The 22,861-nt window shown below is 37.9% G+C and overlaps 1 protein-coding gene across 1 annotated transcript in view; it reads left to right on the top strand.

Annotated features, from left to right (window-relative positions):
* FBXO15 (F-box protein 15) overlaps nt 1-22,861 on the top strand; it is a 156,030-nt gene that overhangs the window by 80,537 nt on the left and 52,632 nt on the right. The window contains exons 5-8 of the mRNA XM_063450479.1: nt 2,475-2,717; nt 3,863-4,072; nt 13,451-13,577; nt 17,483-17,565. Of these exons, the coding sequence (XP_063306549.1) occupies nt 2,475-2,717; nt 3,863-4,072; nt 13,451-13,577; nt 17,483-17,565 (663 nt within the window). The remainder of the gene's footprint in view (nt 1-2,474; nt 2,718-3,862; nt 4,073-13,450; nt 13,578-17,482; nt 17,566-22,861) is intronic.

The following is a 22,861-nucleotide window of genomic DNA, read 5'->3' as shown; positions in this document are numbered from 1 at the left end:
AACTTAACTAGTAACTTATAAACATAGATTTAAGATAGATGGTATCGTCTCACGTGTCTCCGGTAATGGCCTTAACGGCCTAGGTCTCTCGATAGTTTATGGAGATTTGTTCCGTGCCGGGACTTGGCGCCATTCCGGGGTTAGGCGTTCAGTCGGGCCCGCTTGGGTTGTGGAAGAGTTCGATGGGAGCCCCCATTCTCTCAGTAGTCGGGTGCCTTCATCCGGCATGTGGGCCAGTTTGAGCTCGCCATTCTTGGTGATTAAAAGTTTGGTGGGGTATCCCCATCTGTACCTGATTCCGGCACGGCGCAGCTCCTCTGTCACCGGGTGGAATTCTCTTCTACGTCTGAGGGTCGCCGCGGATAAGTCAGCCAAAATCTTGATCGTTTCATATGTCGCAGGCGGTTCTGTACGGCTTCTGCTGGCGCGCATCACTGCCTCTTTTATATGGTAGTAATGTGCCCTCAACAGTACATCCCGTGGGACGGTGTCCGGTAGGTTTCGTGGTTTGGGCACTCTATGTATTCGGTCAATTAAGAACATATCCGTAGGTATGTCTGGGGCATACGCCCGTAGTAGGCCCTGTACATAGGCTTGTAGATCGTTCGGCGTGATGGTCTCCGGGACGCCTCTTAGTCTGATATTGTTTCTCCGTGAGCGGTCTTCAGCATGATCGGCCATGTCATTGTGCGCAGTGGCATACTCGCTTAATTTAGTTTCCACATGCGTGGTTCTGTTGCCAATGTCCTGGACTTCTTTGCGGAGCTGTCCTATGGAGGTTTGCCATGTTTGTATAAGTTTGTCAGCCATAGTTTTCATCGCTTCATCTAGGTAAGCTTTAGTCAAGTTTTCTTGTGTTTCACGAGCTGTTCCTGTAGTCAGGAGGTTTCCCGCCGTTAGGTCGTCGGCGCCATCTTGGGCCGGGCCGCGCTCGATTTCTGGGTAGTTTACATTTTTATTAGCGAAAAAGTTCAGTTTTTCAGCTTTCTGTGTATTCTTCTTCCCTTTTGTGTTCGCCATTCCGTGTTTTTTGGGAATTTTCTAGGTTCTGGGAGACGATGTCTTCGGATTTTGAGAGCCCGGGTGCCGGAGCAAATTCCTATGCTGCCAGGTTGCTCGGCGGTCGACCACGCCCCCGTTTTACAGTATTTTTGAAAGTTACAGGGTCAAATATAACACTTGTTTTTTTGTTTTTTTTCACATGGAAATTTGCCAGATTGGTTATGTTGCCTTTGAGTGCATATGGTAGCCCAGGGTTGAGAATTACCCCTATGATGGCATACCATTTGCAAAAGAAGACAACCCAAGGTATTGCAAATGGGGTATGTTCAGTCTTTTTTAGTAGCCACTTTGTCACAAACACTGGCCAAAGTTAGCGTTCATAATAGTTTTTTGCATTTTTAACACACAAACAAATATAAATGCTACCTTTGGCCAGTTTGTGACTAAGTGGCTACTAAAAAAAGACTGGGCATACACATATTGAATACACCCTGGGTTGTCTGTTTTAAAAACATATGTACATGTGAGGTGTGATTCAGAGATTTATGACAGATAACAGTGTTACAATGCCACTGATACATTTTAAAAATATATGTTTTACAATATCCTGCTTGTACTTATAACCCCAAAACTTGCAAAAAAAAAAAAAGCTAAGAACATGTTAACATTTGGTATTTCTAAACTCAGGAAAAAATTTAGAAACTATTTAGCACAGGTGTTTTTTTGGTGGTTGTAGATGCGTAACAGATTTTGGGGTTCAAAGTTAGAAAATTGTGTTTATAAAAACATGACTACATTTTTATTTTTTCATTATAGTAAATGATATGATATAATGAAAATATTGTTATCTTTAGAAAGACCATTTAATAGTGAGAAAAACAGTAAATAATGTGTGGGTACAGTAAATAAGTAAAATTTAAACACAGCTAAACACAAACACTGCAGAAATGTAAAAACAGCCCTGGTCCTGAACGGTAAGAAAATTGGAAAAACGGTCTGGTCAATAATGGGTTAAAGCACATATGCAAAATCTTGCATGGTGGTCAGATGGAATATGTAGTCTTGTTTCCTGTGCCTTCCATGTAATGAACACTACTGTTTCGGAGTCCTTGCCTGAAATTCATGTATCTTTTTTTTTTTTTTTTTTTTTTTTTTTTAAATGTGCTCTCTCATAGTGTCCACGTATTTTACCAATGTATTAGATTCACATAAAAAACAACTATGTCTTTCAAAGGTCACGCTAAAAAAAACTTTCCAAGTAAATACTATGACACAGTAATGATACTGCAAACCTACAACTGCAGCACCATTAAACCGCCACATTGCTTTTAAAAAGCTCATTTGGGGTACACAGTGCACTCATTGCAGGTTTAGGGGAAGACTTTGGATCTCTACTGTTTTACTTTTACAAAAATTTTAAGATTGTCTTTTTCTGTATATGTTTTGATTTTTTTTTTTTTTATTTATTGTAGCTTACTTTGGTACAGGATGTATTGTTCTTCAGTTTTTGTAAAGAATTCCAGATGGAAATCTAACATGGTGGTCTTGGTGGCAGACAAACTGAGTACCTTTGACTTACAAGAGAAACCACCTGGTTTTTGGAAGACCACTTACATCAACAGCATACTTGGAATCAGGAAGCACCGAATAAACCAGATACTAAAATCTATAAAATATAACATGGGAATTCCAAGCAACATTGAAAAGATTGTAAAGTAAGTTGACTGAGCACTGTTTGTCTTTAATTTTGTATTCTAGAGCAACATTTCTAACTGCTGTGGTCTTGACAGTTGTGACTTTAAAGTGGGTCTGTCACCTCACCAACATTTTTTGAATAGATGGAATTGCCATTAAATACTTTCACTAAAATTCCAATACAGTCAAAAAACACCATAAGACAAAGCAAGGACTACTTTATCTTATAGTCAGCCCGAGGATGGCAAAACTTGACAAAATGTGCAGTTTCCGTCATCATGTCAGCATCTGTAGTAATTAGGATGGTTCTCGTAGGTTGCAAGATCTACACGGTTATTTACTAAAGAGAGAATGGGTAGGAATTCAAAGGGAATTTCAAATTTAAGGTTTAAAGTATTTTGACCTTTAATTTGAAATCCTGATATTCCTCAGTTTAAATTAACCCTCTTAGTATGTGGAAGTTTCTGCCATCTTGTGAGGTCCTCCACAGACATTTGTGTTGAACTGTCACACATGTGAGAGAACAAGAGTTGAAGACCGAAGATGATGGTGCCCACAGGGGTGCAACGTCAGATAAGTATAACTATGCTCCGCGCCCCAAGCTGAATGTCGCCTTAGGGGGTATTTACAAAATATGCAATATCCCAAATAGTGGCAGAGCCCCTTTATGAGTGAGGCAATGTGTTAGAGACGTGATTGTCATTGATAAGTATTACAACCCAGCACTTCCCCTTCTATATAGGAACACTACTGGTCACTGGTGGCTTAGTGGCATACTGAGTCACAGCCAGGTAGCCAGTGCCCTGCACTAATGGCAAACAGAGTTATGAAGCAGGAGGAGCGGACTATTGCATACACCTCTTCTCCTACGTGTAAAGCATATGAGAGAGACAGTATCCTATGCTGTGTGTAAAAGTATGGATGACTGTCTGTGTGTTGCTTTCTAATAAAATGTATTGGCCCTATCTTCTAAATTCCAAGAAATTTTTGACATTTCAGAATATGTGCACACGCATACATTTACTACTCCCAAAGTCCATATAAAGCAGACCATTTTCCATCTATTCAAATATTCATTTTCTATTTGTCATATTGGATCAACCTTTGTCAGATTGATTTCTTAGGTCTCTCACTAAACATTGCCTCTTTTGGTCTCTGTTAACAGAATGTCAGATTTGCGGTGGACCATTACTTTCAAGGACGCCAGTGGGGGAGAAAATGTAATTGAGCAAGTGGAAACTTTATTTACTCACTCATCCCTTACTTTATCTTGGGAAAGTTTATTATGGCCTTCTCTTGGCTCTGTGACCAAACTAAAGCTTCAGGGCATCGCACCAGTGTTTCTCGATGCATGTGTGATTCCTACTAAATCTGGGTATGTTTTCATTCAAATATTTGATTTAATGTATCTGAATTTTAATTGTATTTACTTGGTTCTTGAGTAGGTTATGAAGAACAACAATGACAATATATTACCAAAGATCTTTTACAAATTTTTGTATTGTTAGTGTTGTAGTTTTTTTTACTTCAGTAAAATGTGACAATGGTGTAATATTATTATGAACAATTAATGCATGTAGAATGTATAGTTCAATAACACATACACATTTCATATTTGCTATACATTATTCCTATTGATGTGGGACCCATGAGTATCATGTGCAATAGCTAGCCAATAAAATTGTACAGTTTATATAGGAAAAGTTTTGAACTTGTTGCTAAAGAAAACACAATGTGATAAAACATGAAATGATTAAGTGTGTGTGTATATATATATATATTAAGATTTGTGAAGACTAAATGTTTCTTAACCCCTTAAGACCGCAGCCAAATGTACAAGTTGTGATCAAAACAAAACGTAAACAAAACCTGGCATTTGCGCTATATGTCTGTCCAACCGTAATTCACCTCTTTCGTATTAAATGCACCCACACTTATTATATATAATTTTTTTTATGGGGAAACAAGGCTTTAGTTTAACATCAATTATTTAGTTATGGAACATAATTTAATATTAAAAAAATATTTTAAAAAAATAAGAATTACAATTTTTTTTTTTAGTTCTGCGTGCCATTTTAACTGTGAATGTCAAAATACTGTTTGCTTTTACTGCGGTAACATACACATATTTGTATTCAGCGATGTCTCACATGTAAAACAGTACCCAGTGTACGGATTTTATGGTGTTTTGGGAAGTTACAGGGTCAAATATAGCATATTACATATTTCAGTTTTTTAACATTGAAATTCGCCAGATTGGTTACGTTGCCTTTGAGACCATATGGTAGCCCAGGAATAAGAATTACCCCCATGATGGCATACCATTTGCAAAAGAAGACAACCCAAGGTATTGCAAATGGAGTATGTCCAGTCTTTTTTAGAAGCCACTTGGTCATAAACACTGGCCAAAGTTAGTGTTAATATTTCAAAATACAAAAAACTAATTTGAACGCAAATTTTGGCCAGTGTTTGTGACTAAGTGGCTACTAAAAAAAAAACTGAACATACCCGATTTGCAATACCCTGGGTTGTCTACTATTGCAAATGGTATGCCATCATGGGGGTAATTTTCATTCCTGGGCTACAGTATGGTCTCAAAGGCAACCTGGCGAATTTTAATGTGAAAAAACTGAAATGCAAGCCTTATATTTGACTCTGTAACTTTTGAAAACACCATAAAACCTGTACATGAGGGGTACTGTTATACTCGGAAGACTTCGCTGCACACAAATATTAGTGTTTCAAAACAGTAAAACGTATCACAACAATTATATTGTCAGTGTAAGTGCCATTTGTGTGTGAATAATGCAAATAATTTCACTGTCACTGACGATATTGTCGTTGTAATACATTTTACTGTTTTGAAACACTAATATTTGCAAAGTAAAATAGTACCCCCCATGTACAGGTTTTATGGTGTCTTGGAAAGTTACAGGGTTAATTATAGTGCTAGAAAATTAAATTCCCTGAACTTTCGGCCTGGGTTGTCAGGCAGGTCTTGCAAATTGTAATTAATAAAATGTCCTAATTATGTAAAATTATGACATAAATATATACGTAGAATTATTATATATATATATATATATATATATGTGTGTGTGTATATATATATGTATATAATTTTTTTTATTATTCTTATTTATATATAGTGATATATACGTATATAGATATATATTTCGTTCTACATGTATTTTGATATCAATATATAAATTAAAAAATACAGTTAGAACGAAATTATGCATGTATATATATTTTTTTTATCTATTTTTAATTTTATTTTTTAATGTATTTATATATTTTTTATTATATATATATATATATTTAATCAATATCATTGTACGTGTATTTTAATTTTAATATATAATTATGTATATATTAAAATACACGTAGACAGTGTATGTATATTTATGTGTGTATATATATATATTTACATCATATATATAATAAATATATATATGATCTAAGTATATATAATTTAATTTTACACTGTTTTAACATGTTTTCATTTTATTTTCAGACAGCAGGGGGAGTACCTGTCATTACAGGCACTCCCCCTGCTGGCATTGCTATGGACGGCTATGCCGTCCATGTGATCGTGAGGTCCTCGCAAGGACCTCACGATCACATGGCCCAGGGGGCCGAAGAGGACAGAGGGGGACTCTCTGGGCTGCCAGGTAAGTCCCCATACCGCGATCGCCGGCGTGGGATCGCCGGCACCCGGGTAAGTTCAAAAGATCGCAGGGCGTTCTATGCCACCCTGCAGCGTTTAGAGCCATCTAAATAAGGACGGCATAGAACGCCATGCGGTCTTAAGGGGTTACAGTAAAACTGTTACAGTGGTTTAGCAAATATGTGCACAATGTGGGAAAAGAATCAATAAGAAGCTCTATACACCTCAAAGTGGTGTCCCCTAAACCACTGTAAAATCAACAATATACGTACATAAACAAGATGGAGCTTCTTAAAATGGCAGTATAACAGATATTCTGTAAAATAGAATGTATACCATAGTGCAATACAGTAATGCAAATAAAATAAGGGATATGCACACAATAAAATATCACTCACAAGCCTGGAATCATAATCTCATATGACTCGGATGGTGTGTGCTCTTGGACCATTACAGGATGTCCAGATCCTTCTTTCATACAGGATTCTGATTGTTGTTACCATTAACCAGCTCACAGACAAGAAATGACACACAGCGGTGACGTCATCGCTCACTCCCCCTCCCCCTGTGCAGAGACAGTGTATTCTCAGTGCAGAGTGTGAGTTACAGTGGTTGTAGTTTTTTTTATTGCTGAATATAAAATATTTTAAGGAGCACTTTAGTGTTAGGATTCCTAACACTATAGTGTTCCTCTGCCCCAAAAGCTACCTCATTCTGTGAGCGCCATGCACATCAGCCTTTCCTCATAGGATTGCAGGCATTTCTTATAGGAATGGGATTTTGCTTGACACTCATCCTCATGCTAGGTGTGATGACATTTAGAGTTATTTGATGGAGTCAAACTCTGTAAATTGCAGAAAGCGCCTAAAAGGTGTCTTAATACTGCAATGTAAACAATTAGATAAAGTGGTCTGGGTGCCTATAGTGTCTTTTTAAAATGCCTTGTAGTTGTTTTTATTTTAAAACCTATACGTTAATACACTTTTATTACATCTTTTGTTTTACATTATGTGGGGAGGGTGGCATTTTTAACACTCTTTGGTTACAAGCCCTATTATTTTCAAAGACCTAGCACAAGTTGATGGTCTGAATGTCAGGATTACTTATTGATCCAGCACATAGAATTGTGTCAGACCTAGGACTAAAAGGTAACGTATTACCGGGCCTTAGAATGGCCAGACTTAAGGCACCAAAGAATAGTCAGGATACTTGCGAGGTCGGGAGATACAGAATGAGACACAACGATAAGAGAAAGCCAGAAGTCAGGGATACCTGAATACAGGGAAGTCAAACGAAGCCAAAGTCAAATGCCAGAAATAAACGCTCAGGAACACACTCTCTGACAACCACTAGGGAAACCACGACAAGGCAATGAGGAAAAGTAAATTTGAGCTTAAATAAGTGCTTTACATTTCTGATTGGGCATCATTAACGTGGCCGGATGTGGGGCTATAATTTGGCGTGGATCCACAGCAGCCGGCGTCCATTAACATGTTACAAAAGTCATTTATACAGACACACGGCAGCTGGGTGCAAAGACCACAAGGTGAGGAGGAATATGTTACACTGAAACTGTTCCAGAGTGCATTTTTGAGATGCTCATTGTTTTTGTATGATGTTAGGATTCGTGAAGGCATATTAGCTCTTTACGATGTGCAGTCTTTGAGTTGGATTAGCTGAGTTTCAAACCAAAGAGGACTTAAAGCAGCTCTTTCACTTCTGAGTATGCCCTAAAGATACTATCTTTGCAATAAACTCATGCGGATTGCTTTGGAATTTTATTGAAGTGTAAAACCAAAAAAGATAGAGTAGAGCTGATATTCCAAACACCAACAAATTGGGGGTTAACCCTTAAATTAGTAAGTAATAACCAAAAAAGAAACAAATAAGGTGTTGTTTAAAATGGAGTTAGTTGAGTGTTTAATACCATAATGAGGCACTAGATATCAAGATTTAGCTAAAACTTAACTTTTATTCTATATTTTTAAAACAATGAGAAAATTAAAGTGGAAAAAAAGTACAAAAAAATAGCAACTGACATGAGAAAATGATAATTTGAGCCTCTGACACGTTCTTTGCCAGTGGTAGCTCATCAGAGGTGAAACGCTCGTCAGGGGCCCATATGTCTTACCCAGTACCCACACTGATACTATGAGTTATCGGACTATGATGTGATATTTATCTCATTACTATTAAGTAACTTTTTGATGGGAAATCTTTGCAATATATTTTTATTTTATAAAATGCTTTGTGTAATATACCATCCCGACTCAGTAGCTACTTGATATTATTTAGCCATAAGGATTTTATGGATGTGCCCTCAAAGGAACATGTAGGGAACATATAGGATTTACACCATTTCCTTATTTACCTTTTACTTAGATTTTTTTAGTTATTTGTAAAAAAAAAAGCACTATTTAGTTGATAATCCTCTCTGCTACTTCATGTGTAACTAGTTAAGACTGTGAGCTCCTGTTTGTACCCTTTTTCTAAGAAACTACTTATCTTTGCTACATATTAAATACAGTTTCATTATTAGAAAGTGTAATTTTTTTACTTTTTGTTTCACTTTACTTATTTTATCATTTAGAAAACAAAAATAGAATAAAAGTTAAGTTTCAGCTTATGTTGATATCTAGTGCCTCATTATATTATACACTCATAGAGATGTCCCGAACAGTTCGCCGGGAACTATATGCGATGTTCGGTCCGCCCCTTATTCGTCATCATTGAGTAAACTTTGACCCTGTACCTCACAGTCAGCAGACACATTCCAGCCAATCAGCAGCAGACCCTCCCTCCCAGACCCTCCAACCTCCATGACGAATAGGGGGCGGACCGAACATCGCATATGTTCGCCCGCCGCGGCGACCGCGAACAAGCTATGTTCGCCGGCGAACAGTTCCCAGCGAACTGTTCGGGACATCTCTATACACTCAGCTAACTACATTTTAAACACCTTCTTTGTTTCTTATTTTGGAATTTCATTGAAATTCCAAACTAATCCAAATATACCATAAGACAAAGTAGGGACTATTATCAGGATTATTCACTAAAGGAATTGTTGGGAATACAAAGTAAATTCAAAGTGAATTTTAAATCTTGTCAGAAATATCAGAATTTAAAACATTCTCCAAGTCAGCTATGCTACTGTTTTAACTTTTCTGATCTTAGATTTGAAATTTGCTTTAAATCACGTTGAATTCCTGGCTATTTTCACTTTAAAGCAGGGGTGCCCAAAAGGTAGATCCCCAGATGTTTTAAAACTACAGCTTCTGTGATGCTTTGTTATTCTAAAGGCCTGCAAAGCATCACGGGAGTTGTAGTTCTGCAACATCTGGGGATCTACCTTTTGGGCTCCCCTGCTTTATTTTTTAGAATAACCCTGTTTGTCTTATAGTAGAGCCTGAGGTTGTGTTGTGGTTTGTGGTTTTGGATGAATTAGTTTGCGCAATTCAGTAATTTCACAATAACTACTGTGGTAAACTTTCAGGAACACTAATATGGCTTATGACCATGTACTTCAAAGAGCATCAAGATGGCCACCAGTCATGTGTCCTGGTGTTACCTAACAATAGACCACAATAAAGCTACTTGAAACCCACATATATTTGCAAGCATTCAAAACCAACCCTTTCATTTTGTTCAGCTATAATTTAGATTATTAGCTGCTTCAGGTATGTTGGCAAATATATTACCTAACTGGTAACCACCAAATGACAATCACTGAATGTGCAGCAAAATATAATGTTTAATAACGAGATGTTAGATGAAAATATAATATAAAATGGAGAAATAAAGTAAACGGAGTGCAGGTCAGGAGTCCGGATACAAGTCAAGGGCTCATGAGCTGCACCACTGTAACCACCTAATAGGGAGCTCCAATGAGGGGGTAACCCTCCAAAATATGTAGGTAATAGGAGTAGGTGATGTGTAGAGTCCCACAAGGGGAAACCAACATCAGGAGAGCTCCACTGTATAAAAAATGAGGAAGGGAGGCCCTACCTTTAATCAATCTAAGGATAAAAAGGGATATGCAAACAAAAAGTATAACTGGAAAAAAAGGGAGATCTACTAAACGGTGCCCAGGGAATCAATTGTCTGGAGTACTAGCTAGCATCTAAGTTCCAGTTCCCTTAGTGTCTGTCTGACAGCAATGTAGTGTAAACGAGGTTAGGGAGAGAGAAGAGGCACAGGGTCCCCAGAGAACAAGGGACTGGGTAATCAGGTCTAAACGCAGATGAAAAGCCTCACACAAAAATAAATAAATCTCTCAATTCACCCTAAAAGTTACCTCGACACCGTGGTCTAACCACTAGTGTCTACTTGAACCAACTCTCCCTACTAAAGTTATAAATACATAAACAAACACCTAAAAATCAATAACCATAGTGGTAACAAAAATAAAAAAGTGCTCTCAATTGTAAAACGAACTAGACAATTAACTTTTGCAGTACTAATCATATATTTTCCATGATTGCAGTTAAAACATATCAAATGCTATTTAAGCAAGTTAATCTAAACACAAGTATAAAAACTATAAAGAAATTATACAGTTTTATACTAAACGTCCCAGGATCTTAAATTAAATAGAGATAAATGTTTATGCTGCCCTGGATAGATCAAACTCCATATCCCAGCATAAAAAATATGGGACTAGAGCACATGCTAGCAGCCTGAAAATGAAATAGGCTGCAAAGACCTGTGAAGGCTTCTGAGCCTCTGTACTGCTACATGTGTTCCCCAAAGCGCTAAAAAATGTCAAAACCTTCACAAAACTATAGTAACATGTCCCTCCTTCCATCCTATTCACTACCCATCAGCCTGCCTCCTGACTCTGCACTGGTTAAACTGGTTTGCCAATTAACTTTTAAGTGCATAAAACTGGCATTTATGCAGGGAATATCTGTTAAATGGCCAACTAATAACGTTTGGAGTTATTGCCGTAAAAGCGCAAATATTGTGTTAAAATGTTAGTCATTTTTCATGGCCACAACAGGTTGAAAAAAAGTGAACCTCCAACCGTAATTTTTGTCTATTCCTAGACGCTGTCACAAGTGATGGCAATCTTGCAGGATCCGCAATAGCCCTCAGTGTTGTATTCTCATGCAGAAAACTGTCGTGTCAAGTTGACTACTGCTGTTGGATGCTCCTACATGGCTTATGAGAAACTGAGTGAGGAAATCTGACTGCATCTGATCAAAAATGTAGATTCAAATTGTGTTGTGCCAATCCTAAACACAATTACTGGAAAATACAGTTCATTTTTATTATTTGTTATGATTATATTACATATGTTTGTTTCTCAAAATACATGAATAAAGTAGGCTTTTCCCCAGATATCTACTAGCTCTAGCTCTGTAACCAATGGAAGTTCAAACTTAAAATGTTTATATCAGAATGCTACTAATGAGGACTTGTATCTGTGAAAATGGGCAAGTTCCTATCTGATTTCCCACCAGAGATATACAATCCTAAAGTAAGGGGAAATGTTAAAAAAATTTGCACAGTCGCACTCTTTAAAATAAGAAATGAGAGAAGTCTCAAACCTGAAATGTTCTGCATACAAACTATATATACATACATAAATGCCACCTAAATTAAAATAAATACAATAATAAAAAACTATAATATACATTAGGACTTAAGCTCTAAGTCTAGGGATCACAAATATTCAGAATGTTTATACAAGTACATGTACCTTGTAATGTGCACTAGATATCAGTTTTTAATCTAAGGAGCTAGGACCATCCTAAGATTTGAGATTGTCGTAAACTTCTGTATAACAAAAAACTTTGGGCGCCATGACACACAAATGGCTGCCATGGTTAAACCAAGTAGAATACACATTTTAGTTTTGCAATACCAATATAGAGAGGTAATCACTCAAAAAAAGATTAGAAAACGTAACATTGTAACCAACTTTATAATCATTCGGACACTTGAGATGAAATCTGGTATTTTGTAGCTATATACAGTTGCCATCAAAATTATTCAACCCCCAATGAAAATCAGAATGATTTTGAGACTGGAGAAGTCATTATAAATTGCATTTTCAGTTACATTTGGGGAAACCACTTGAAGCATTCGTTGTGTTTAGACATTTTTTATTTTTATTTGTTTGTTGCAACAGCTGAAAGTCTTTATAAACCTGATTTTTGATAGGGGTTGAATAATTTTAATTGCAACTGTATGTTGCCATTGTTTCCCAGGGCTGTCTTTTAAAGGGGTCAAACGGGGCTGCTGCCCCGGGCCTAGTTACTCCTTGGGGGCTCAAAGTAACTGCCTCTTGGGCCTACTGCTGTCTTCCAAAACCTGTGGACTACGGCACCTGATCTAATCAGGGGCTCCCGGCCCATTAAGAGTGCTCCGGACCGGGTCCCTTTCATGTTGCCTGCTGGGAGGAAGTAAAGTGAGATCACTTCCTCCCGAGTAACAGAGTGCCACTGGGGAGGTGGAGGAGGCATACACAGGAGGAGGAGAGGGACTGAGGAAGTCAGACTCCCATCAGCCTTGCCCATCCAACTCCCACTGGACCCCGGGAAGCCACCCTTCTGTAACCAAAAGTTAAGGAGACAGGAGGGTACCTGCATGTGTGTGTGTGTTTCTGATTGTGTGTGTGTGTACATATGTGTAAGTGTAAGTGTGTTTCTATGCGTGTGGCAATGTATTCATCCCAGCATTCCAATGCGAACACTGCACATAAATACGCTAACACTGCACTCAAACACACTCCTGCATTCCAACAACATTGCTATTGTAGGGGAACAATTCCAGCAAAGATTACTCCATATACAAATTTTATAAAAACATTTTTGTTTGGAGTAACTCTTTAGTTATTTCCTGGGTATTCTATACACAGACCTTGTTTGTGTAATAGACCTCTAAGTAGGCGCTTCAGATAAGATAAGTGCACTGGCAGTTTGAGACTATTTACTGAAAACCATCATTATTTATTTTAATATTTTTCTTTGGAGAAGGGTTGAATTGTCTTAATTGTTAATTGATTTTAAAATGAATCTCCTGTGATTTGTTTTTTATACTGATTGCTATTTTTATGCTTTTCTATGTTTTGTAAAATAGACCTCAGAGATTCTCGCTTATTGCTGAATATGATATAACTGACTTGAAATCAAGCAAAATTATTGGTTATGACCATCATATTAATGTCCACCATCTACATCCTGGCCTATTGATTGGAGTTTGGAAGGTAATTTATATGTATATTTCACAAATCATTATTTTAAAGAAAATGTTTTGGTTAGCGGACCAGCTTTCAATTTAATGTAAAATGTTGAATCCACATGCAGTGGATACTCAGGAAACGTATTCAGAGACTCTCTAAGGCACCATCAATAGGTTAGGTTTTATAGATTTTGCACTGAAAAAGAATGGGGATCGCACAGTTCTGTATTATGGGGAACCCTTGAGTACTGTTGTGATTGTGCATATTGTATAACAATCTCACAAATAAATTATCCAAGCTAAAGAAAAATATAGGACAGAACTGAAGCTGGATGTTAAGCCAGACCAAGAAGGAATGGATACAGGAGATCCAAGGACCACCTACTAGGATTGCCTATTAGACCAGATTGAATATTAAAAGCGGCAGAGAGAACACTCTGAAGTAGTGTGCAAATACTAGGAGCTGACCTGTGATTATGGCTAAAATATGATGGTAATAGAAAGTGCAATATAAATATAAGATACACTGTGCCTTTAAGAAATGAAAAAATGGAAATAAATATATATAAGCAAATACAGATATAATTTTAGGAATAAAAAGGAAGGAATAAAAGGATAAAAATAATGCTAATAAAAAAGGATAAAATTGTAGCAGATAAAAACAAAGTTAAAAATAGGATTAGGAATAATGAATGAAATTATGCAGCAAATAATATACCCTAAATAAAAACTACTCTACTCTGTATATTTCAAGCCACAGTTTGCACCCGGCATTAATCTGCAAGTTTGACCAGAGTGCAAATATTTCTAATATATATATATATATATATATATATATATATATATATATATATATATTATTTCTGCCTTGTGATGAGGGGAGCAGGGAATCCCTAAGTGTACTGCCTTAGTGGAATGACATGGAAAAGGAATTAAAAAAAAATACTGTAGCGGATTGCGTTTGGCTACTATCCACCGTCCTTAATTTAGGCTGTCCATAACGTTTATTGTTGCAACATTATGTTCCCTATGGTTCGTTACTTTAAGACAAAAAGTAATCAGTGAGCTGCTGAAGCATTCGTCTGGTTGTTCGGTAAGAACCCACTGGCCAATATGTTAAATAACACCGTTCGACAAACGAACAAACTGGCGAACAACCAGACCACCCCAGAGAGGACTGTGGCTCTAATTTACCTCCCTATTGTTAATCACACTAGCCTGATTGACAATCATACGAACACACTGTGTATTCCCTGGGTGGGCGCCGTTCGACATGTGAACACGTGGCAGTGGCCATCTTGCCATACGAACGCACCAGCCGTGTTTGGTCGTCGAGTGTATGCAACCCAAATCGGACACTCCACCACGCGAACACCGCAGAGACCTCCATACCTCCAACCGATTGTGGGAAAACACACAAACGGCCAGGCGTTCGGTAAAAAGCTACACACGAACAAGGGGATTCATGCGAACCCAGGCAGAGCCCATTCTATTGACTATTTTTGTGTTTTTCACCTCACGAATGGAGACCGACCGCATGGCCAAAATACATGGAACTTCTTTCGGCTACTGCCTCGTGTGCGGTCGGTAAAACGAACCCCTGAACCAATATGGGTGATTTTTGAGTATGTTGCTCACCCAGATCAGGGCTATCAAGGGATATGTAATGTAGGGGTGTATGTCATAGTCTTGGGGTACATCCAGAAAACAGGGAAAAATGTATGTTTCAACTGTACTGTTAATTGGGTTATCTCCCAGTCTAAGGGGAGGGGATGTGTGGGCTGTAACCAGTTTGTGATTGGAGAATGTATAATTTTCTGTGGGTTTCTCCCTTGCATGGGAGAGTTGCATAAAAGCAGGGTATGTGGCATTAAACATCAGTTCTGCTCCTGATACTTTGTCGTCCAGTCATTGGGAAAGGTGATGGGATATTCGTGGATTAATTTATTTACTGCTATGCTGTTCTTCCTGTGACAATTTACTTGATCCTGAGCAACTCTTGGAAGACCAGCGGAGAAAGTCTATGTTAAACTAGCGCTCCGCTACAAATACAATTCAATGTTTTCGAGGTTGAGACTATATCAGTTTAGTTAAACTGTTTGAGTTGTAGCATGCACAGGGCAACAAATCACAGGCTTGGAGAGGAACACTCTGAATAAGGAAATTAGGTGTACTTACCCTTACTGAAATATACATGGACAGAAAGTCAGGTAAGCCAGAAGGCACAGCGGCAGGTATTTAACGATATATTCCAAACAAAAATACCTTCAAGATAAAGTTCTTCCTTTTATTTGTGATGTAATAAAATCAATCCGTGGCGCAGAAATAATGCATTGAAGAAATAAAATATAACACAAAAAAATAAAATAACAAAATGTGCATAAAACACCCTGGTCCTACGCCTTATGAGTTTTATGCTACACAAGCACTGACTTATAGGCACCAGAGTAGGACCCGGATGCTTTTGTACATTTTTTATTTAATTTTTTTCTTCAAATGACTTTCTGTGCCATGATTTGATTTTATTACATTGTATTTGTTAGGAGCAACAGGAGGACAGTTTTAAAAGGTACAATAACGGTGAATTCTTGGCAAATTAGTAGTATGTGCCAACACAAGATAGTTGTGAAGCAAGAAACTTTGCAGGAGGTGGAATTTAGTTTGTGTTTTGGCGAAAGTGGACTACTGCTTGCATTTCTACTGATGGATTGCCCTGCTGGATTAGACAAGGCAAGACAGGACAATGTCCCTATTGTTGAAACTATTAGATTTCCAGAAGACTGCTCCCAAATTTAAATGAATGAGGCCCTTATCTCCACATTTACATATGCAATAGTGACAAAACAAGATTCTGCCACAAGTCAACAACATGGTTGTATGTAAAACACATTCAGATGGGGGCAGAGCTTAGCCACAACGCCAAATAGACTCCTTTCTCCACTGCTCTCAGACATCCAGAGTTAAATTGGGCCAGCGATCCGAGAGACTGACAGCCATACCATCCATGCACAGGGGGCTGCCACCATTGCTTTTTCTATTAGCCCAAAAGGGCAAGAATGCCCACTAGAAGTCTCGCGCCTACCTCACCCTCCCTCCAGTAGGGACCTGGCAGGTACCGCGGCACTACTTACAGATTTTGAGTGCTGGACCCAACTACCTACTATACAGCAGCAGCCTCCCAACACCAACATGGGGGAAGATCACAGAAATCACATGCGGGTTTGCTTAAAGACACTCGTTAAAATGGGGGGTCTGCTGCAATGTCCCGGAAGCCACAAGATGGTGGCTGATCCTGACTCTGAACCTAGTTCCACACGCTTGGAGCTGCTCTTGGAGAGACAGAGAGAGGGACATCGGTCCCAGTCACCAAGTAGCCCGTAAGTCGAAGGGGATGACTCAGCCCCAACCAATAAACAAGACATTCGACAACTAATGCAGGAGATGAAGCAAATGGAATTTGATGTCCACTTTCACATCAACAAAGCCAAAAAGGCATCCTCCGCAGCTCCATGCATTTATCACATTAATTTTGCATTATATATATTCACAGTGCTCTTACAACCGATTATAATAATGCACTTTTGCTTATTTAGCACTAGCACTATTTTACTTTGTCTTCCACATTGGAATTGGTATACGACCCACCGATATTGGGGCACTGTGAAGTAGTGGTGGGCTTAGCACAATATGGCCATATGGTGGAACTGAATTCCCATATTTGTTTACTAAAATAGGCGATTTTAAGTAGCCTTATAAAATTTAAAAACGCATTTTTATGTGTGCGCTGCTCCTTGATCTGTGTTATGTGCTTATATATGTGACATATAATATGTATGATATTAAGGAATTGAAACTGTCAGAGAACATTTGTCACTTTTTGTTTTCGTCATCATAAGAAAGATATTGTTTTCTTTTTTTTTTTTTCTTTAGAAAGATTATGAAATAGCATTTGTTATGGCAACTCTACATTATCATCAAATTCTTGAAAAAAGTATCTTGGGATTTCCTGACCAGTAAGTTAATGTTTTTTAAGAAATTGGAAACTATTTATTTATATGTTCATCTGCTTCTTATTCCAATGTATATTCGTGCTAAATTTTTATTTTCTAATTCGAAAAAATGATGAGAAGAGCACTCCAGAGGACTTGTTTAGTAAATTTTATCAGTGTTGAACAAAATCGATGTTTCGACCCGCAGGTCTTTATCAAGATGCATAAAAGAGTGAGACAGTGGCATTTATAGCAGAAATAATTAAGAGGTAATCACTTACCCTGGAATAGATGTGCCCCCAAAGCCATGTGTGAACGCTGTGCAGTAATTAGATTGAGGTGTAACTGAGTGATGACGTCAAATGAGTGCGACCGGAAAAGGCCGTGAACCGGCGTCTAGTTACCATGGAAACCAAAAGTGAATGATCGTGCGTAATGTGAATAAAGAATAAATAAAGCAAGTAGGAAGAATATATAAGAAAATACAAAAGTGGTGACCAAAATATGCAACAGTGTAAGCATACATTTCTACACCAACAGATAGTCCAGGATGCAGAAAGCACAGACGTGCAGAAAGGGAAATATACTGAGTAATGGATGTGCACAGACCTAAATAGTAGAGCAGTATGCAAGGAGTGAGCAAAAGAGGGAATCTAACTGTTAGAGCAAGATAGAGAATATGAGAAAAGGAAATAAAGAGGAGATTACTATGGTGAATAAAAGAAAAAGTGATGCAAAAACAATATATGACAAAGTGACCCAAAAAATGTGAAACTAAAACCGAGACAGGAGGGGAAAGGTCATGTGAGACAAAAACAGAAACAGAATAGAACAGTGTGGACTATAAGTAAATGCATATATACAAATTTACAAAAAGAGTATATACATATATACAGTACTGTATCAATCAATGGAATGCATAATGGATACACCAACAAAGACTATTATTGAGAGCAGTATAGCACCTAAACATATGAATGACAGGAGCAGCTAGTTGAATCTTTACATAAACATATATAATTTTATAATTGGAGATATAGCAACAGACAAAGGTCATTGCATATTTTATAAGGTTGTTGTAGATATGTCAGTAAAGACGTCGTTGAGGAGCCAACTCGTAAAGAGGCCATACTAGATTTAGTGTTAACAAATGGAGATTTGGTATCAGATATTACTGTAGGTGAAAGTTTAGGATCCAGTGATCATCAGTCAGTGTGGTTTAATATAAGAACAGTGACTGAGTCACACCACACAAAAACAAAAGTTTTAGACTTTAGAAAAACAGACTTTTCTAAAATTAGAATATGTGTAAAGGAGTCATTATCAGACTGGAGCAATTTATATGGAGTCCAAAAGAAATGGGATTATTTAAAAGTTGCACTACTGAAGGCAACAGAAAATTGCATTAGGCTTGTCAGTAAAAGCAAAAAATTCAAGAAACCACTGTGGTACTCCGCAGATGTGGCCAAAATAGTAAAAAACAAAAAGTTAGCATTTAGTAATTATAAAAAAACCCAGAGTGAGGAAGACAGAATGACCTATAAGATTAGGCAGAAAGAGGCTAAGCAAGTTATAAGAGCTTCCAAATCCCACACAGAAGAGAAAATAGCACAGTCAGTAAAAAAGGGGGACAAAACTTTTTTTAGATACATAAATGAGAAAAGAAAAGTAAAACAAGGATTAGTTAGATTAAAAACAAAAGAAGGAAGGTATGTAGATGAGGATAAAGGTCTAGCTGACTGCCTCAATGAATATTTTTGTTCGGTATTTACAGATGAAAATGAAGGAAAGGGACCTCAGTTAAGAAAAAGGATAAATGAGTCATTTATTACACGTGAGTTTACAGAGGAAGAGGTTCTATTTCAACTGTCAAAAGTAAAGACAAATAAGTCAATGGGACCTGATGGAATACACCCAAAGCTATTAAAAGAGCTTAGTGGTGTACTAGCAAAACCATTAACAGATTTATTTAACCAATCATTGATAACAGGAGTAGTCCCAGAAGATTGGAAGTTAGCAAATGTTGTGCCCATTCACAAGAAAGGTAATAGGGAGGAGTCGGGCAACTATAGGCCAGTAAGCCTTACTTCAGTAGTGGGGAAAGTGATGGAAACCATGTTAAAGGATAGGATTGTTGAACATCTAAAAACACATGGATTTCAAGACCAGAGACAACATGGGTTTACTTCAGGGAGATCATGCCAAACTAATCTTATTGATTTTTTTGATTGGGTAACTAAAATTATAGATCAGGGTGGTGCAGTAGACATTGCTTACCTAGATTTCAGTAAGGCTTTTGACACTGTTGCACATAGAAGGCTTATCAATAAACTACAATCTTTGAGTTTGGATTCCAATATTGTTGAATGGGTAAGGCAGTGGCTGAGTGACAGGCAACAGAGGGTTGTAGTCAATGGAGTATATTCGAAGCTTGGGCTTGTCACCAGTGGGGTACCTCAGGGATCTGTACTTGGACCCATTCTCTTTAATATTTTTATTAGTGATATTGCAGAAGGTCTTGATGGTAAGGTGTGTCTTTTTGCGGATGATACTAAGATATGTAACAGGGTTGATGTTCCAGGAGGGATAAGCCAAATGGAAAATGATTTAGGTAAACTAGAAAAATGGTCAGAGTTGTGGCAACTGACATTTAATGTGGATAAGTGCAAGATAATGCATCTTGGACGTAAAAACCCAAGTGTAGAGTACAAAATATTTGATAGAGTCCTAACCTCAACATCTGAGGAAAGGGATTTAGGGGTGATTATTTCTGATGACTTAAAGGTAGGCAGACAATGTAATAGAGCAGCAGGAAATGCTAGCAGAATGCTTGGTTGTATAGGGAGAGGTATTAGCAGTAGAAAGAGGGAAGTGCTCATGCCATTGTACAGAACACTGGTGAGACCTCACTTGGAGTACTGTACACAGTACTGGAGACCCTATCTTCAGAAGGATATTGATACCTTAGAGAGAGTTCAAAGAAGGGCTACTAAACTGGTTCATGGATTGCAGGATAAAACTTACCAGGAAAGGTTAAAGGATCTTAACATGTATAGCTTGGAGGAAAGACGAGACAGGGGGGATATGATAGAAACATTTAAATACATAAAGGGAATCAACACAGTAAAGGAGGAGACTATATTTAAAAGAAGAAAAACTACCACAACAAGAGGACATAGTCTTAAATTAGAGGGACAAAGGTTTAAAAATAATATCAGGAAGTATTACTTTACTGAGAGGGTAGTGGATGCATGGAATAGCCTTCCAGCTGAAGTGGTAGAGGTTAACACAGTAAAGGAGTTTAAGCATGCGTGGGATAGGCATAAGGCTATCCTAACTATAAGATAAGGCCAGGGACTAATGAAAGTATTTAGAAAACTGGGCAGACTAGATGGGCCGAATGGTTCTTATCTGCCGTCACATTCTATGTTTCTATGTTTCTATGTTCTATGTCAGTGTCTATTTCAGAGTAACAGTGGTTCGAACATACTCAATGCTTCCTTTTAGAATCCACTACGGACTCCCTTATCAATTTACACTTCACACCACCTGATCACCGGTGGAGACTTTAACACAGTAATGTCCCCTACTATAGACCGAAAGCGCCCCACGTCTCGTCTATTTTCCAAATCCCCCACAGCACGATCCGATTTGATCCTTTTTCTCAAACTTCATCTACTCGACTACACTTTCTACTCACACCCACATCGCTCGCATTCTAGGATAAACCTGTTCTTAACCTCAACAGCACTGACGAACATGGTAAGATCCACAAGTATCAGGATAATTAGCTGGCCTGACCATGCCAACATAACTATCACGCTAACCATACCAGACACTATTAGAACGTGGTCCTGGCGCCTCAACTCTACCCTCTTACACAACTCACAAATTAAGTCCTCACAGAATACTTTACCCTGAACAAAGATTCAGTCGCCTCACTCAGCATCCTTTGTGCTGCCCACAAGGCAGTACATCACTATTTCTGCCTTGTGATGAGGGGAGCAGGGAATCCCTAAGTGTACTGCCTAAGTGGAATGACATGGAAAAGGAATTCAAAATAAATACAATTCAATGTTTTCGAGGTTGAGACCATATCGGTTTAGTTAAACTGTTTGAGTTGTAGCATGCACAGGGCAACAAATCACAGGCTTGGAGAGAAACACTCTGATTAAGGAAATTAGGTGTACTTACCCTTACTGGAATATACATGAATAGAAAGTCGGGTACGCCAGAAAGCACAGCGGCAGGTATTTGGCAAAATAGTCCAAACAAAAATAACCCTCAAGATAAAGTGCTTCCTTTTATTTGTGATGTAATAAAATCAGTCAGTGGCGCAGAAATAATGCATTAAAGAAATAAAATATAACGCAAATAAAATAAAATTAAAAAATGTGCATAAAACACCCTGGTCCTACCCTCCACGCCTTATGAGTTTTATGCTACACAAGCACTGATTTATAGGCACCAGAGTAGGACCTGGATGCTTTTTTACATATATTTATTTATTTGTTGTTGTATTTTTTTCTTCAATTGACTTTCTGTGCCATGAATTGATTTTATTACATTGCATTTACATTGTATTTGTTAGGAGCAACAGGAGGTCAGTTTTAAAAGGTACAATAACTGAATTCTTGGTGAATTAGTAGTATGTGCCAACACAAGATAGTTGTAAAGCAAGAAACATTGCAGGAGGTGGAATTTAGTTTGTGTTTTGGTGAAAGTGGACTACTGCTTGCATTCCTACTAATGGATTGCCCAGCCGAATTAGACAAGGCAAGACAGGACAATGTCCTTATTGTTGAAACTATTAGATTTCCAGAAGACTGCTCCCAAATGTAAATTAATGAGGCCCTTATCTCCACATTTGCATATGCAATAGTGACAAAACAAGATTATGCCACAAGTCAACGACATGGTTGTATGTAAAACACATTCAGACAGGAGCATGTGGGACTCCTTTCTCCACTGCTCTCAGACATCCAGAGTTAAATTGGGCCAGCGATCTGAGAGACTGACAGCCATACCATCCAAGCACAGGGGGCTGCCACCGTTGCTTTATCTATTATGAGTCGTGTGGACGTGGGGCATGTTGTTTGTTGGGTGTGAAGTACCACCGATAGACTAATTTAATTTGATGTATTAAATTAATAAAACGCCTTGTACTATCCGGGACCTGATGAATTAAAACAAAACTCACAATTAGTGATGGAAGAATTTGAGATAGTCTACTCGAAAATATTTTGGAGTACATTTTTGTGTCATTATTAATCAGAGATATTGGTTTGGGTAGGGTTACTATTTGTGCAAATAAAGGCTC

This window comes from Pelobates fuscus, chromosome 4 (assembly GCF_036172605.1).
Source record: "Pelobates fuscus isolate aPelFus1 chromosome 4, aPelFus1.pri, whole genome shotgun sequence".
In the NCBI taxonomy this organism is placed as follows: Eukaryota; Metazoa; Chordata; class Amphibia; order Anura; family Pelobatidae; genus Pelobates; species Pelobates fuscus.
Note: the sequence above shows the minus strand (reverse complement) of the source record. Positions and strands in the feature narration are given on the sequence as shown.